Source organism: Protopterus annectens, chromosome 8.part0 (assembly GCF_019279795.1).
Source record: "Protopterus annectens isolate FY-2018-M chromosome 8.part0, PAN1.0, whole genome shotgun sequence".
NCBI classification, from domain to species: domain Eukaryota; kingdom Metazoa; phylum Chordata; order Ceratodontiformes; family Protopteridae; genus Protopterus; species Protopterus annectens.
In genome coordinates this window covers 528,261,267-528,279,527 of record NC_056741.1, presented here as the reverse complement: position 1 = coordinate 528,279,527, position 18,261 = coordinate 528,261,267, and the positions used below count along the sequence as shown (strand labels likewise).

Sequence of the window (18,261 nt, the reverse complement as noted above, 5' to 3'; positions counted from 1 at the left end):
ACCGCACACCCTTTACTTTAAAAATCATAGTAGTTGCATGGGGTTAAGAGGGGTGGTCTTGTGAAAAAACTTAACTAATGTAACAATCTACATAATTGTTGCAAATCTTACATATGATCAGCTTTAAAACTGCATTCCCACTCTATTACTGTCTGTATGACTGTGTACAATCATCAACTACATTTCCAGGCTCTTACATCAAAAACACCTCTGGTTACTGCAGTTTTTGGTGTGCAGTCATGATGCCATACTGTTAATGAACAACAAATAATTCTGTTTGCTTGCATAACCACATCTCTCAGTATTCTGGACTTGAACTTACAAAACATCCAGTGCTCTACACAACTGCTGACAATGCATCTTATTATTATTATTATTATTATTATTATTATTATTATTAATAATAATAATAATAATAATACAGCAACTCAAGTATAAAAAGATACTCAAACACCAGCTCTGTAATCAATTTTTTTATTTGTACAAGTACAAGAAAATTGTCACTGTATGTAAGTATGCAGGGAACACTCGTTACCACTGTGTTAAGAAGTAAGTCTTTTTCTAAACACCCAAATAATACCAGAAGATATGAACAAAACTTTGTCTTTGACAGTGGTGGTGCGAGGGGCTGAGCATCTCATCAACGATGTACTTAATTCATAAAGCAGATGACAAAAATAGCTCCATCCTGAATGGATGCCAAGGTGCTAATTGGCAATGGGAGAAGAACTAACCCTGCCATAGATTCAGTAGCAGTATCTTCACAGTGCTCCTTATAAAATAAATCTACCCTAATATGAATACATACAACTCTCCCACAATATGAAATAACACTGTGCGTTCTGCTGTAATAATGATTTCAAGGCTTCTTTTCCTGAGTGAGTAAAGCAAAAAGACAAGTATAAATATACAGCATACAGCTGCTTTAGAGGCTACAACATATAGGAACCTAATGCATCACTTGTTTTGGGGAAAAAAGCAAGTAACCTCTCTACAGTGCTCTTTTATAATATGTATCCTTATGGATGTGTAGCTGAAACAGGCAATGCAGCTAAAAAGCAGTTACAGGATGCAACACTCAGAATCTTGTTTCTGGCGCTGCCTGGTTTCTCCACTCTGACGTCCCACTACTTGCTGTCTCACCTGAAACATAGTGAAAAATAGAGAGAGAGCGCTAAGTAGCTACTTGTGTATCTGCATACTTCATGTTTACATCAGCAGAGTGTAAGCAGCACTACAAAGCATTTGTATACATTTAATTCAGCAATGTAACAAAACTATACAAAATATTCTCGTTTATCCAGCATACAACACTCAGGGTTGTATAACATATGCCTAAATAAATGCAGTTATTTTAAACTATGTGGATAAACGGCTATCTTTACAGTTTCCTACTTACAAAGACTGATATCTATTCAGTGTACAAAACATGATATATTTATATGTACAGTAGCTAGATTACTGTTGCAGAAACATGTTTAAAATGCTTAGTACTGTAAACAGTAGCAACTGTACTACAGTTTAGCAGCTTAAAACTAAAAACAGCTGGAAATTAAACTGTTATATTATTCAGTTCAAAAAGCTCTGCAAAACAAGACTTTCATTTGTAAACATTTAGGCGTTTATACAGGTTTATTATTGAATCTGCGAAGTGACTGCTGTTGATCGGCATGTGATCGAAAGTCAGTTTTCAAATGGGCAGAATGACAACTCAAAAAACACTGGCTACACTACTGAGAATGGGTAGTGTAGTTCGATTATCTGAGTTTGGCATTGTGAATGGAGAATGCGGTTCAGTGAGGAACAGGGAATTAACCCAGTTCCTCACTGTAGTGCGATCTCGGAGTTGGTCTATATAATTTGCAGGGGGTGCAGGAGGGCTTGCCCCCCTGCAAAATAATAAAATACATGTACCGTTGACTGTGGAATGCCATGGTATGGTAAGCTGCATAGCATGGGTGACTGACGTCACCTCCTGCTATGTCAAATACATCAAACTACGGGTGGTGATGTATTCAGTTTTGACCTGACCGCATTTTAGCTACTCTGGATTCAAGATTTTGGATCGACCATGTGATTGGTCAATGTATTCAGTTTCAAGGTCTCAACAGTAAACCGTTTATAAATTAGTGAATAAACATATAAAATTAAGAATGTTTAATATATTTAACCAAAATAGGGCACTAGGAGGATGAGAGCTGCTCAGCATGCAACAAATATGAAATCCTATTAAATGAGCTGTGCTTCATTATACGGATCTTACATTTTTTTGTAAATGAGGATAAAACAAAAAATGAAATTTCCTACTTCCAGAATATAGTCTGAAAACAGCAGCAAAGAACTAGAAGCAAAAAAAAATCTGTCTGACACATTTATCCATGAAATTACTGCAATTTTATAGAACATTTATTTGCAAAACACATCAAAGCTTTCAACAATACTGTCCATAATTTAATCCAGGTAAAAACCTACAAAATCTATTAAATATTGATTTGGGAATTTCAGCAATTAGGGACGTAAGCATGAGTGTACTGATCGTTTTCAGGTTAGGGTTAGAGTAAGAGCTAGATAAGACAGATTCAGTGTTGTGTGTGCACATGCGCGCGTGCTAGTGTATGAGAAGTGCAGAGTGACTTTGGAAGCCCCCCCCCTCCGCCTTACTCCTGTACTACCTCTTATCCTGCCCTGCCCCTAACTCCAACCCCACACAATACCTTATGAAAAATCGTTTCTCCATAACAGTACCACTAATGAGACAAAGTCAGTTGTTAATTTTCTTTTGTTGTTGTTAAGAGCTTACAGAAGGTGGGTGTCCTCCCTCTACAATCAACTGAGTTTTGGCTAATTGTGTTTTTTTTTCAATGAAGAAAATTTCAAGTTGCAGATGTTGACTGAGTGTCTATACTGCTGCAATTCAGAATTTACTAATACACATGTACAGAAGTCCTGCAGTTAAGTCAAGTCATTGAGTGTCAAATCTTTAATTTGATTAATTGAAACAATTAAACAAAAGTAATCCAATCTAAGAAAGCACCACCAATGGACCCATTTCCCCCTGCAAGACCAATGGTAGTGCTCAATTAATTTGATTAATTGAAACAATTAAACAAAAGTAATCCAATCTAAGAAAGCACCACCAATGGACCCATTTCCCCCTGCAAGACCAATGGTAGTGCTCACTTCCCAGTCGAGTGAATAGGAATTTTGTTTGGTTTTTCAATGTTTTGCATTTCAGTAAGTTGCAGCTTAATATAGCAGAAACTCAACAAACGAAATCAGATTTTATTATACACATGTACATAAGTGTAATACATACGTACCCTCACAAACAGGTGAGGAAGCATGCATTATTACAGATTTGATTTAATTAATTTTAACTGTCTAAACATAGGCTGATTACAAAATAAAACTTGGTTGCAGATCAATACATATTTTATTATACGTGTTCGATTGCTGGGAAAATATGAAAGTCATGAAATGCCACTTTTCATTGTAAGACATGGAGAAAAGCTCCACAATTTGAACATAAATGTACTCAGTTATAATTCCATATAACACTACATCATTATACACAAGCCATAAAGAATGTCTCAAACTGTGACAGCAACTTTGCAACATATACACAAACTGGATGCGATACAATTATGCTCATTTATTCAGAGATCGCTGTGTCTGGCTTGGACATCTGTGACTACAAGATCTGATTGCTTCTAAAACCATCTGGACTTACAAAGCGGGTAAGTATTTTTCTGCACTTGCTCTAGCTGTCTCGATTTAACACTTCTGTGCTGCATTTACTGATTTGGTTGAATATTATCACTGCTTTTCAGCTTGCTCTTGTTAAAGAAACGCCATCTGGTAATGTACTCCTCTTAGGTTGCTTTAACAGTATTCTAATATTATCCGAACCTACTCTGCTACTGCAAAAGCTGTTCTGAGTTTGCCAAAGTTCTCCTGAATCAGCCAAGATATTTATAAGTTTTGCAAAGATTTTCTTTGTCGTTCTCTTACGTTACACACTTTTCCTGTCTTTTTTTGAACATTTCTTAGGGATAATGAAATTATTTCCAAGGATTCCTGATACTGCAGGAATTCTGACTTTTGTTGTAAAGCATTTGCTAGTGCACTTGAGCTCAAAACCAGTTTGTTTTACATTAAGATGGTTCTTTTGTATTCTAGTGAGAGCAGAGCTGAATTCAACCCATTCAAGTTGAAAACTGCTGGTGTAAAGTTTTTATCTGATTGGCCTGAGGAATTAACTGCGTAAAAGTCTTTCAATGCACAAGTGCGGTTCCCTGTGCCTTGTATACAAGCAAACCTCGCCAGTTTAAAATCTTCTATGGGAAATTCTCTTGAAGAGCTGCCAGCTTGTCCAGAGGGCAGTAACACTGCGGGTCATCTAAACAGTCACCAATATTTGGTGACTTTTGCTAGAGGTATGGAGAGATTCTGCTGAAATCCAAAGCATCCACTGCTAAAAATCGAAAAATAAGTACCTTGTGAGTTTCCCTTGCACTTTGCTGACTGTATTTTTATAATTTTCCTGATTCTTATTGTATTTTTCTGCACTTAAAAAAAAAAAAAACGTTCTGTTGCTTTAAGTAGCTAGTACATAGCATAGACTGGATTCTGATCTGCTGAATCTAGACTGTATTGTTACACTTGAGCACTGTTCCAACCATCTTATATTAGGAGGGCCATGCCTGCACCCTCGTGGCAGAAGTGCGTAGTCTGACCCTCATCCGAGTTGGAGATTACTGGAGGAAAGTTCACTGTGTGCTTTCTCACTGGTAGTTTAGCTTAAAAATGTCTAATTTCACCTGTATTTTAAGCCTTGCGTTTGTGCATAGTTGTGCACCACCAGCGTGGTTCAGTGGTGCCCTGTATAGACATAAATGCTTTAAAAGACAATTTTCTCCCAGACAATTGTTAGTGAACCCTCCCAAGCTTCCCTTGTGGGAAACTCAGTTGTGCATGGAGAAGTGTTGCAATAGTTTTCACCCCTAGCCTTCAATAGAATAAACCCCTTTGTTAACCCTAGAGCAAAGTCTGATCAAACTAGTCCACTTTCCAATAGTAGTTACAGTAAAAACCTGCCATAATTCCAAACACTTCCCTGGCCCATCTGATTGACATGGGCATCCTGAGGCGATTGACATGGGCATCCTGAGGCAATGTAGTATACTGACAACCACTTACTCCCAAAATAAATAAATACAGTATGTGGGAGAAGCAATTACACTATGGATTTGGAATAGATTATCTCATGTAAGAAACCGGACATTAAACAGGTTGTCAGCATACACACATCACTCACACAAAGGAAGGTCACAACACAAACCCACATATGCAGAAGTACTCAATAGAAGCCCACCAAAATATTAGAGACCTTCCAAGCTCAAACCACTGGCACACTCTGCAAAGCAAACAGAATCCACTACTACACATAACATACACTAGTGCCTCAGCAAATAAGCCCATAAGGCAAAACACCTTAAAACCAATTGTCCTGGTCATAGGTGACTCCACAGTGACACAAAGATGTTCCCCTCACCAGACTGGCCAAGAAGAAGGTCATGATTAGCTCTCTGTCAGATGCCAGGATCCATCAAATCACACATGCACTCAAGTCACTCAATAATTACTGTTTTGACTTTGTCAGAGTACATATGTTGGGTTGAATTGCTTGAGACGTACCTCTCTGGACAATATGAAAAGAGACAAGACTGAACTCTCAGATTATGTGCCCCAAACAGGTATGTCCCTAGCCCTAAGCAGCATTCCACCTTTACCCAGGATGATGCCACAATATAGACAAAAAATGACCAACTTCAACAATTGGCTTTGCTGCTGGTGTCAGTCCAGGGGGATCCAGTATCTGTCAGCCTGGGAAGACATGGTTGACAGACTATGCTGCTTTACCAGAGATGGTCTTCACCCGTCTGCTCTAGGCTTTCATATAATAGAAAAGATGCTTGCCACCCCCATAGTGCCTTTTTTGTTCTTTTTCAACAACATTTCTGATGTAAAAAATTCCACACGAGACAAACTCAAGGTTATGTTGCTTAATGCTAGGAGCCCAAACAGGAAACTGCGCTCCCTGGAAGCACTCCTCACCTTGGAAAATGTGACGTCTATGCATTCATTGAGACATGGTTCAAGGCTAGAGAGAGCACCCTGGCCGTGCAAGGCTATAATGCCTTCCACATGTTCAGACCCCAAAATGAATGTAAAAGAACCAAAGGTGAAGGTGTATTCATCTTCATTAAAACCAAATGCACCTCAAGACTGGTTAAACAGTATGACTCTGTTGAGCTACTCCAGGTCCAACCAACTATAGGTAAAACACCCTACACATAATTGCTAGCTACACGTCTCCCACCACGAACCAGAAGCAGCACACCACCTACCCGGACTTACTAGAGTCATGAGAGATTTCAACTATCCTTCCATCAATTGCGCACCATACACAAGCACAAACATGCTCGCCCTGATGTTCCTGGACTTTGTCAATACAAATACCCTGGAAAGTACAGTTGTGTACACTTACCATAAAAGTAGATGTTCGAGTGTATTCACTGTTGCAGCCATTACATTTGGGTAATCTGCTGTCAGGTTGCCCTCAGTCGGCCTGAATTCCAAAGTCTTGGGTTCTGCGTCGGTTGCTGTCTCCTCTTCCATGACGTCAGGTCGTAAGGGGTATAAAACATGCATATATATATATATATATATATATATATATATATATATATATATATATATATATATATATACACATGCATCAATATAAACTTTACCTTCATCTACAAGCAAATACGCCAAATAGGTTGTAGAAGATAGAGAAGGAAAGATAAACTCCAGAATGACAGGGGGATGGGCAGGAGGGTAGCCTGGACTGCAACAGTGAATATACTCGAACATCTACATTTATGGTAAGTGTACACAACTGTACTATATTCTTCGTGTTTCACTGTTGCAGTCATTACATTTGGGTAGAATCCCAAAGCTATGGTTGGGAGGCTGGAGCTAAACAGCATTAGGTGTGGCTATAAGGCCCTGCAGAACTGCAGTGGCAAAGCCTGCCCTGAACTTACCCGAGTTGAGAGGCAAATGATAATGCTTTGTAAAGGTGTGAACAGAACTCTAAGTAGCAGCCTCTAGAATGCCTTTGGTTGGTACTCCTCTGAGAAAGGCTGCTGAAGTAGCTGCAGCTCTGGTGGAATGAGACCTAATGCCCTTGGGCACAGGTTAGACACCCTGTCTGGGTAAAATATGATAAAAGGTTCTACAGCCATGAGGGCCTGTAGCTCTGAAACCCTTCTTGCTGAAGTAATTGCTAGTAGCAGAGCTGTTTTCCATGATAAGAACTGTATATCAGTGGTAGCAGCTGGTTCAAATGGAGGCAGGGTGAGCTTTTCCAACACATAATTGAGGTCCCATGCAGGTAATGGTGATCTTCTAGGAGGCCTTACATTTTTGTCTCATCTAAGATGCTGCTTTAGTAAAGGATGAGAAAAGATTGGGGACTCTGTATTGTAATGAGCCAAAATGGCAGAGGCATGGATTTTAATTGAGAAAGACAGGCCTTTGTCAAGCATCTCAGTCAAGTATTGCAATATCGGAGGAATATTTGGTTCTGAGGTATCAGTTTCTTGTGCTCGATTCCAAGCACAGAATCTCTTCCATTTATCAGTATAACATTTTCTAGTACTAGGCCTTTTGTCTTCCAAAATGACATCCATCACAGCTTTACTGAGAGGTGTTGTTTGCAATAACTACATGATCAGCCATACTGCCAGGTTCAGTGTCTGGTGCTGATTGTGCAGGATCTGATTGTTTTGCTGGGACAGTAGTTGAGGTCTTTGAGGTAAGGTCCAAGCTGGGTAATGAGACAAGTTTCTTAGAATTGGGTACCAGTATTTACGGGGCCAGTCCAGGGCAATTAGTATCATCTTTGGTTTATCTTGTCTGACTTTTAGGAGAACCTTGGGAAGAAGAGGCACATAAGGAAAGGCGTAAACTGATTGGTTTTTCCAACTGAAGGATAGGGTGTCCACTTTTCCATGCTTGTCTGTCATAAGTCCTTGTGCAGAATCTTTTCAATTGATAACTTTGAGGAGAGGCAACTAGATCTATGTCTGGGCTCCCCCATTTCTTTGTTATCATGCTGAAGACTTGTGGATTTAGTTTCCACTCGTGAGGATCCATAAGGTTTCTGCTTAAATCGTCTGCCACAGTATTTTGCTTTCCTGGCAGGAATAGAGCTTGAAGATGTATTTGGTAGGTCAAAGCTGTGTCCTACAGTGCCATGGCTAATCTGCAAAGGAGGTATAAGTGTGTGCCCCCTTGCTTGTTTATATACCAGATGACTGTGGTGTTGTCCGTCTTTATCAGTAGTTGTCCTGGATGAAGCAAGTCCTTGAAGGCTGTTAGGGCATTTTGAACAGCTAGCATCTCTTTCTGGTTGATATGTAGATGCATTTGTTTTGGGGTCCATATGCCCTGAATGCATCTTCCTGCCATGTGGGTCCCCCAGGCATAATCTGATAAATCTGTTGTTAAGGTTTGGCTGGCAGGGGGTAGAGTGAAGGCCCATCCCATGTTCTGGTGACATGCCTTTGCCCACCATAGAAACTCCTGTTGTAGGCAGGTAAGGAGAGGAATCCTTGTTTCCAGACTGTGAGAATGTTGACTCCATAAACTTTTTAGGTACCATTGAAGTTTCCTCATACGCAGTCTTGCATATGGAAGCAGCAGGATGCAGGATGCCATGAAGCCCAAAGCCTGCAGAATTTGTTTTGCAGATACCTGGGTTTTTGTTGCCATCAGTTTGAAGTAAGTAGTCAGTTGCCTTTTCTTGTCTGGCATGAGGTAAGCCATCTGGGCAGTTGGATTCAAGCTTGCACCCAGGAATGTTATCTTTTGAGAGGGTACCAGTTGTGATTTATTTTAGTTTATTGTGTACCCTAGGCATGTTAGAAGCCTTTTCACAAACACCAGGTATTGAAGAATGTTCTTGTTCTCTGCTTGAATGAGACAGTCATCTAAGTAAGGATATATTTGTATACTTCTTTGTCTGCAAAATGCAATTACTGGTGCCAGGCACTTTGTAAAGACCCTGGGCGCAGTAGATAAGCCAAAGGGCAGTGCAGAGAATTGGTAATGCATTAAGCTAGCCTTGAATCTTATGTAACTTCTGCACGATTGTCTTATTGGGACATGCAGGTATGCCTCTTTTAAGTCTAATGTCACCAGCCAAGCATTCTTGCCCAGCATGGGCAGAAGCTGCTGCAAAGTCAGCATTCTGAATTTTGGAATGTCCAGGTATGTGTTCAAAATAGATAAATCCAGTATTGGCCGCCAGACCTTGTCCTTTCTGGGTACCAAGCACAGTCTTGAGTAAAACCAAACCACTTTAAACTCCGGAACATGTGAAAAAATAACATGGCCGGACTTGCAAAACACCGGTTTTTAATACTTGTTTTAAACGCTCAACAATAAAAATACATTTTTCATCCCGTTTAAATACAGGACTTCTTCAGAAACTAAACAAGTTTAAAATTCAAAGACTGTTTTTTATACATCCTTTTAAAAAACGCGCCAATTTCCTAAAATTGCTTTGCTTTTGAAGGCATATACAGCCTAACAACAAATCATTTAAAGAAACAACTTTACAAATCCTCCTTTGGTCTAATATATGCTGGAATGAATACACTTTATCTACTTCTCATATATTAATTTATAAAATATAAAATATATAAAAATCTATGTGTATATACAAAATTCTATATATTTATATTGTTATGTTAAATTACATGAACATACAACATTTCGTATACTGAAAAGGTTATAAGCAAACATTTATGAAATTCATGAAATTCATATTCACATATATATCTATATATATATATATATATATATATATATATATATATATATATCTATATATCTATATATCTATATATATATCTATATATATATATATATATATATATATATATATATATACGTACACATGCACACGTGTGCAAATATATACACACACACGAACACCCACTATCTACATGCCTATGATAAATAAAAACAAGTACACACACACATATATATATATATATATATATATATATATATAAAAAGAATATATATATATATATATATATATATATATATATATATATACATACATACATACACATATATATTTTTAAATATATGATAAAATTGCGTGTAGAAAATATTTGCTTTCATGGACCTACTATTTGGAAGAAATTATATAAATATCTTAGGTTTCCAAAACTTCTCTCTCCAAACTTCTCAACCTCAACAAGCACATTATTGAGCATTGGTCGTTCAGACCTGGGTTTACAAATGCATTTAATCTAAGTTGCCACATCAACTCCATTTTTTCTAATAACAAACCTAATGGCCCTCCTCTATCATCTTGTTGAATTTGCTGGATTACCTTAAATTTAAATTTATGTTGTGGGTAAATTGTGGTATGCATTGCCAAAGCATTGTCCTCCCTTTTCTGTGTTATGCTTCTAAGGTGTTCAGATATTCTATCCCTTAATCTTCTATCTGTTTTGCCTATGTAAAAGGAGGGACATGCTTGGCACTTTGCCACATAAACCACACCCCTGGTGTTACAATTAAAACTGCCCTTTAACGAAATTTGAAAAGCATTAATAACTACATTACTACCTTCATCTATTACATAACAATATGGACAACACCCACATTGTTTCATACCTATATTCCGATTAATACATTTTCTTTTCCTTTGAAATATTTCTTTGTAGCTAATGCCTTTTCTCCAAACCACTTTTGGTGTGAAATTAAAAATGGAGCTCAATTCCATTTAGTCTTTCAATAAAGACCAATTTTTGAAAATAATTTCCTTTATGTCCGCATAATTGGATGAAAAACTCATAATACACGCTGAATTAAATTCATTTTGGGCGGGTATAGATACAATTTGATCAGAATTTGACACACTAAAATTGTCCTCTCCATTTATAATGTCTGCTTTGATGTTAAGTATTGGTTCATAAATGCCATTCATTCTCTTCCATGTTACTTCCTGAACTAAATCCTCTATCATTTGAATAGGATAAGCTCTAATGAGAAACATTTCCTTTAGGACCAAACATTCTTTATCAAATTTCTCATTAGTTGATATCATTCTTGCAGCCCTTACTAACTGGCCTTTCAAGACCAAACGTTTCTGATGTAAAGGATGGGCGCTTGAGAAATGTAAACATTTATTTGAATATGTTGGCTTCCTATACAATACGGCTTCATAACGCCTGTCCACATTATTTTTTATCACCTCAACATCTAAAAAAACCATGACATTATTATGAAACGAATGGGATAATTCTAAGAATTCAGTTGTGTTGTTCATCATATCGACCAATTCTGTGGCTTTACTTGATGGCCCTTCTATGATCAAAAAGATGTCATCAATAAATCTACCATAATATTTTACAACATCCTTAAACAACTCATTAGTGAAAATGTGTGTGATCTCCCAATGGGACAACACTATATTGGCATAACTAGAGCCACATGGTGAGCCCATTGCTACTCCTTCCCTTGGTTTATAATATTGTTTATTAAACAATATATAGTTGTAAGATAAAATTATATCTAACATCTCTTGAACCAAGGTTATTTCTGCTTGAGATGCATTTAGATAGCCCATTCTAGCCACTACCCATTCGATTCCTGTTTGTTGAGGGATACAAGTGTACAACTCTTTAATATCCATTGTTACGAAGTTATTCTGTTCTACATAAGGAAGGTTGTTTAAACTGGATAAAAATGCCCAAGAGTCCTTCAAAATCCATGGCTCTTATATTACATATTTCTTCAAAATTGAATCCACAAATTTTGCACATGCATAAGTGGACAAGTTTCTACCATCCACTATAGGTCTAAATGGTGAGTTTTGTAGGCTCTTATGTATTTTAGGTACTCCAAATATATATGGTGTTCGAGGGGCCAGAATTGTTAAATAATTAAATGTATGCAAATCTATCCTTGCCTCTATAAACAACTCATTGAGAAAACTTTTTATAAACTGATTGGCTTTATTATATTCATTAAGTGAAGCTTTTACATAAGCATCACCTTCCAAAATATGTATAATGTGATTTTCATAGTCTGGTGAATCCATAAACACCAGACCTCCACCTTTATCAGGATTCATGATCCTGATATTAGCGGACATTAAACATTCAAGCTCATCCCTTTCATCCTGATTTAAGTTATTGATACAGTTAAACCTACTCCTACTTAACTGCCTTAGATCCAATTCGCAAACCCTCTCGAATATATAGAGAGCGTTCTGTAAAGGTGGATTATAGACACTAGCTACTCTGAAAATATTTTCTACACACAATTTTATCATATATTTAAAAATATATATATATATATATATATATATATTTTTTTTTTATATATATGTATACTTGTTTTTATTTATCATAGGCATGTAGATAGTGGGTGTTCGTGTGTGTGTATATATCTGCACACATGTGTGCATGTGTACGCATATATATATATATATATATATATATATATATATGTGGATATATGTGTGAGTAAGCATATGTGAATATGAATTTCATAAATGTTTGCTTATAACCTTTTCAGTATATGAAATGTTGTATGTTCATGTAATTTAACATAATATAACTATACAGAATTTTGTATATACACATAGATTTTTATATACTTTATATTTTATAAATTAATATATGAGAAGTAGATAAGAAAGTATATTCATTCCAGCATATATTAGACCAAAGGAGGATTTGTAAAGTTGTTTCTTTAAATGATTTGTTCCAGTCTCTTATTGTTAGGCTGTATATGCCTTTAAAAGCAAAGCAATTTTAGGAAATTGGCGCGTTTTTTAAAAGGATGTATAAAAACCAGTCTTTGAATTTTAAACTTGTTTAGTTTCTGAAGAAGTCCTGTATTTAAACAGGACGAAAAACGTATTTTTATTGTTGAGCGTTTAAAACAAGTATTAAAAAAACGGTGTTTTGCAAGTCCGGCTGTGTTATTTTTTCATTTAGTCTCGAGTAAAAACCTTGTCCTTTTTCCTGTTCTGGTACTGGCTGAATAGCCCCCATATCCATGAGGGACGTAACCTGTTTCTGTGCCTCTGCCCATTGATTTTTTGGCAGATCTGGACAACCGTTTGCCATTGGCAGAGTGTGGAAATGGAAATGGAATCTGTATCCCTGTGATACTATGTATAGTACCCACTTGTCCTGGGTTAACTGCCAATTTTGAGCAAAAAGTGCTAATTTTCCCCCTAAGGGTGCTGCCAAAAGATAAGTGCTTGGTGTAGGCAGAGGGAAGTCATTGGGACTGTTTTCTGTAGGTTTGCACTTTATCTCCTCCAGATTTGGAGGTAGAAGCGCCCCATTGCTTTGACCTGTATGAATATTACGCCGGATATCTGGAACCCTTAGGGCATCTGGATTTGCACCTTTGAGCTCTGTCTGACACAGGAAAGGACCAATTTTTTTGTAGGCCAGTGTCTACTGAATCTTGGTGGCTACACTTGTAGGAAGTCTTTAACAGTTTGCATAGACTTAGCTTTGTCTTCCATTTTCTTTAAAACCTCTTCTGCCTTAATACCAGAGTATCATGCTGTAAAGGTGCATCTAGCAATTTAGCTTTAACATGATCAGGCAAATTTTGTTCCTTTAGCCAGGCATGCCTCCTAATCACAGCTCCAGTAACTGTGGCTCTGCAGGAGGCCTCTAAGGAGTCAAAACCACATTGCAAAGTATGCTTTCCAACCTGTTCAGCTGCATGCAATAATTCCTGCAATTCTTTATTTTCTGCACATTCAGAAATCAACATCATTGTCTGTTTCATCAATCCCATAACATGTTATTGATACTTAAGCATATGAAATTGACAGTTTAAGGCCCTGATTGCCAAGGTTGCAGGTGTATAAACCTTTTTTCCCCATCTGTCCAGTGCCCTTGAATCTCTGTCAGAGGGGGTAGGATTTTTTTGCTGTTGAGGCCTTAACTCCCTTTGGACCCTGTGAAATAGTTTCAGGATCAGCAGCAGGGTTTCTAAATAAAAATTTATGTGAGTCAGGGACCCTGTAATATCTGTCAGGCTTACTGAGAGCTGGAGGTAAGGAGTCAGGGGTCAAGCTTGACTCCAAAAACACATCATCCACAATGTCTAAAACAGGGGGAATGGCTAAAGGCCTGTACTGAGGGAGAAGGAAATCCCTGAGCCTCTTTTTTGATTCTGAGAAATCTTGACTCTCCCAGTGAAAATGCTCCCTCAAAGTATACAAGGTTTCTCCAAATGAATAATCCTCAGGAGGTGATGTAGATGAGGAATCAGAAGAAACAGAAACCTGATCTGAAGATTCATAATCAGTGTCTTGCCTAGGCCTCTTTATCTGGAGGGGGATGGGAACCCCTGATCAAGGTAATAAGGTCTTCACCCATTTTGATAATTTGTTTTTTAGGCATAGAGGCCTGTGCACATGGCTTATGCATCATTTTTTAGTTTTAGAAGTTGCTTTTGCAGCTGTCGTCAGTTTGATATACAAATGTTGAGGCCCGAAAACCCCCTCAGAAGCCGGTGCCTGCTCAGCGGCTCCGGACCCATCCGAGGGAGATGCATCCGTGGGTCCAATACTCCGAGTATCTCGCGGCATGCCGGACTCCACATGGGTGTCAGTAGAGGCCTGCGACTCTAAAGTAGCGGGTATCAAAGGCTGCGAAAACGCCTCACTGAGTGCCGGTGAACCGGCGACTGGCTTAGGAAAAGCTTCGTCATCTGCTTTGGACCTCGACTGTCTCCCTCTGTCCTTTTCCTTGTATTTTTTATGTACTCCGGTAGTCGGATTGCTATCCGATGACATTTCTGGGTAATTAAATTTGTTTCCAAAATACTTTGAGGCAAAAATATACCAACGCTTAACAGTGCGTTGGTTAAATCTAGCACAAAACTGACAGCCAGGCACGTTGTGATCAGGGCCTAGGCAAGGAATACAGTATAAATGGAAATCCTTATGAGGTACTTGCTTCCCACACGTAATACAATTATTAACTTTTTCTGACATCAGTATGGAGCAAGAAAAAAGTTTCCCCAACGGGGTACTTAGCTTTAGTGAAGACTTTGTTTCTGAAACTCAAATTGGAATATTTCAGGAGTCGGCCGACCGGCACTTGCGAAATGCTTCTGCTTCGGGGCACCGCGCGGCAAGAAAGATTAAAGAAAATTGTGTTGGCTGCATGCTTTTTGTACCCCTGATGACCTGACGTCATGGAAGAGGAGACAGCAACTGACGCAGTACCCAAGACTTTGGAATTCAGGCCGACTGAGGGCAACCTGCCAGCAGATTACCCTAATGTAATGACTGCAACAGTGAAACACGAAGAACATCAGCTAATCTGCACCCCCACAAGGAGCTCAAATGTCCTTGACTTAGTAGTCACCAACATGGGGAGGGTCACTGCACTACCCACTGTGTGCTGCCCTCCCTGGTAAGGTCAGACCATAAATTTATCTCGTTCGAAGTAACGATTGCGCCTGACACTCCTACAGAAGCAAAACAATTGAAAAATTTCTTCAAAGTGAACTACAGCCTACTAGGCAATGGTATAAAAAGTTTCAGACTGTCTGCTATCACAGCCAGCAATGACTCCTATGCATAGACAAATGCCCTGTATAACCACTTAAACAACTGCACAGACTCAGCTGTACCTGACTGGATCACACCAGGTCTTCCCAAAAAAATACGCCATCCTGGTAGATCTCAAGTATAAACAGGTTATATAACAAAAGGAAGAGACCGATGTCTAAGAACAAAAGCAGAAGAAGAATACTCTACACAGCTTAAACAAGCAAATCAGATATCTTGTAAAGTCTTTATCTACGTCTGAAATCTAAAAGGGAATGTCCAACTATGTGCCGAACTTACAGTGGGACAGCACCTCTCATACTGAACTTGAGGAAACTGCCAACTTGCTAGCTGACAGACCTGCCACAAACTCCACCCCCCTGTCCCCACCATGCATACTCCAAAGCATACCTGACACCAGTCCTCCCTCTAGTATCTCCAATGAGCAGGACATATCCCTGCTCTCCAAGGTCAAAAACACAGCTTCAATGGGACCAAATAACATCCCAGGCTGTTCACTAAACAATCTAAAAGAAAACCTAAGGGAATCACTTGGCACTCTCTTTAACTTCAGCCTGATCACTGGCTTTGTACCAGCAGAGTGAAGAAAGTACAGTTGTGTACACTTACCATTAATGTAGATGTTTGAGTGTATTCATTGTTGCAGTCCTCACATATGGGTTATCCGGCTACCGGTAGCCCTCAGTCGGCCCATATACCAGAGTCCTTGGTATATGACGTCGGCTGCTAACGGTTGTAAAACTGATAGCAGTACGTCAGGTATAAAGGGAGGCAGCTGATGCCATTTCCTCAGTTTTTCTTGCCTTAACTGTCAGGAGCCCTCAAAAGAAGGCTAACCCAGGAATGGTAGCACCTTGGACACGTCATATAAAAAATAAAAATCTATAATCTGTGCCTTAGGTAAATAGGGGGAATGGAGGGTGGTAAACCAGGACTGCAACAGTGAATATACTTGAACATCTACATTTATGGTATGTGTACACAACTGTACTATGTTCTTCATGTTTCACTGTTGCAGTCCTCACATATGGGTTGATTCCCAAAGCCCAGTAAGAAGACAAAGGGGGGGATCACAAATTAAGGGTTGATAAGGAGGCCCTGCAAAACTGCAGAGGCAAAACCAGCCCTGGATTTAGAAAACAACGGTAGATTGTAATGCTTTGTGAAAGTATGGACAGAAGACCAAGTAGCTTCTTCTAGAATGCCCTTAGTAGGCACACCTCTCAAAGGCTGCAGAGGTAGAGGCTGTTCTAGTAGAATGGGTCCTAATACAGTGAGGGGGAACTTTCCCATGCTGCAGGTAACAAAAGTGAATACAATGAGCAATCCATTTGGAGATGGTTTCTTTTGAAATAGCTTTACCCTGAACCCCTGGAGCAAAACTAACCAATAACCGTTCAGATTTCCGAAAGGAAATCTGAAGTAAAATCTTAGCTGTCTATGCACATCAAGAGATTGCAGAATCCTTTCCCCTTTACTTTGGGGATTGCTGAAAAATGTAGGCAGGTGAATAGACTGGTTAAGGGTTAAACTGGAAACCACCTTAGACATAAAGGAGGGATTAGTTCTCAGAGAAACCCAATGTGAGTGAAAAATGAAAAGTTCTACTGCCATTAAGGCTTGCAGCTCAGATACCCTTCTAGCTGAAGTAATAGCTAAAAGGAAAGCAGTCTTCCAGGATTGAAACTTCAAATCTGCAGAGGCAGCTGGTTCAAAGGGAGGCAAAGTAAGTTTTTCCAGGACAAAATTAAGATCCCAAGCAGGAGTAGGAGCTCTTCTGGGAGGTCTAAGATTACTAGCTCCACTCAGGAACTGCTTCATCAAGGGGTGAGAAAAAATGGGTTGCTCAAAAGAACAATGAGCTGAAACTGCTGAAGCATGAATTTTGATTGAAGAAAAGAAAAGTCCACCATTAAGCAATCCTGCTAGGAAGTCAAGAATGAGTGAAAGAGAAGGATGAGAAGAGTCTTCTCCTTTAGCCTGCATCCAAGAGCAAAATCTTTTCCATTTATCTGCATAGGATTTTCTTGTGGTAGGCCTCCTGGCCTCATGAAGAACTTAAACCACCTATTGGGAAAGATTTAAAGTATTAGCCAGGCAATTAAATGCAGTGTTTAAAGATGAGGATGAAGGAACTTTCCCCCTCCCTGAACCAACAGATCTGGTACCAGGGGAAGATGCCAAGGCTGAGCCTGAGAAAGGTTGCGAAGGAGGGGATACCAATGCTGTCTGGGCCAATCTGGTGCTATCAGAAAATCTTTGGTTTTTCGTCCCTTATCTTTAGCAGCACTGTGGGAAGAAGAGGCAGAGGAGGGAATGCATAAACTGAGAGATGCGTCCATGGGAAGGACAACGCATCCACCCTCCAAAATTTGTTGTGAAACTCCCTGGTGCAGAAGGTTGGAAGGAGATGACTGGTGTGAGAGGAGAAAAGATCCACTTGTGGGGTGCCCCAATGATGAGTGATGCGATGGAAAATGTCCCTGTTCAGTTGCCACTCGTGAGGATCCAGAACATGTCTGCTCAAATGATCCGCCAAGAAGTTTAGCCTCCCTGGAAGATACTGG

At 39.0% G+C, this 18,261-nt stretch overlaps 1 protein-coding gene across 5 annotated transcripts in view; it reads right to left on the bottom strand.

The window, feature by feature from the left end:
• Window positions 1-460: 460 nt before the first annotated feature.
• Window positions 461-18,261, bottom strand: part of MINDY1 (MINDY lysine 48 deubiquitinase 1) — a 578,575-nt gene continuing 560,774 nt past the window's right edge. For all 5 annotated transcript variants that reach the window (XM_044080036.1, XM_044080037.1, XM_044080035.1 and 2 more), the window contains one exon: window positions 461-1,143. In XM_044080036.1, coding sequence (XP_043935971.1) covers window positions 1,063-1,143 — 81 coding nt within the window. In that variant the 3' untranslated portion in view covers window positions 461-1,062. The remainder of the gene's footprint in view (window positions 1,144-18,261) is intronic.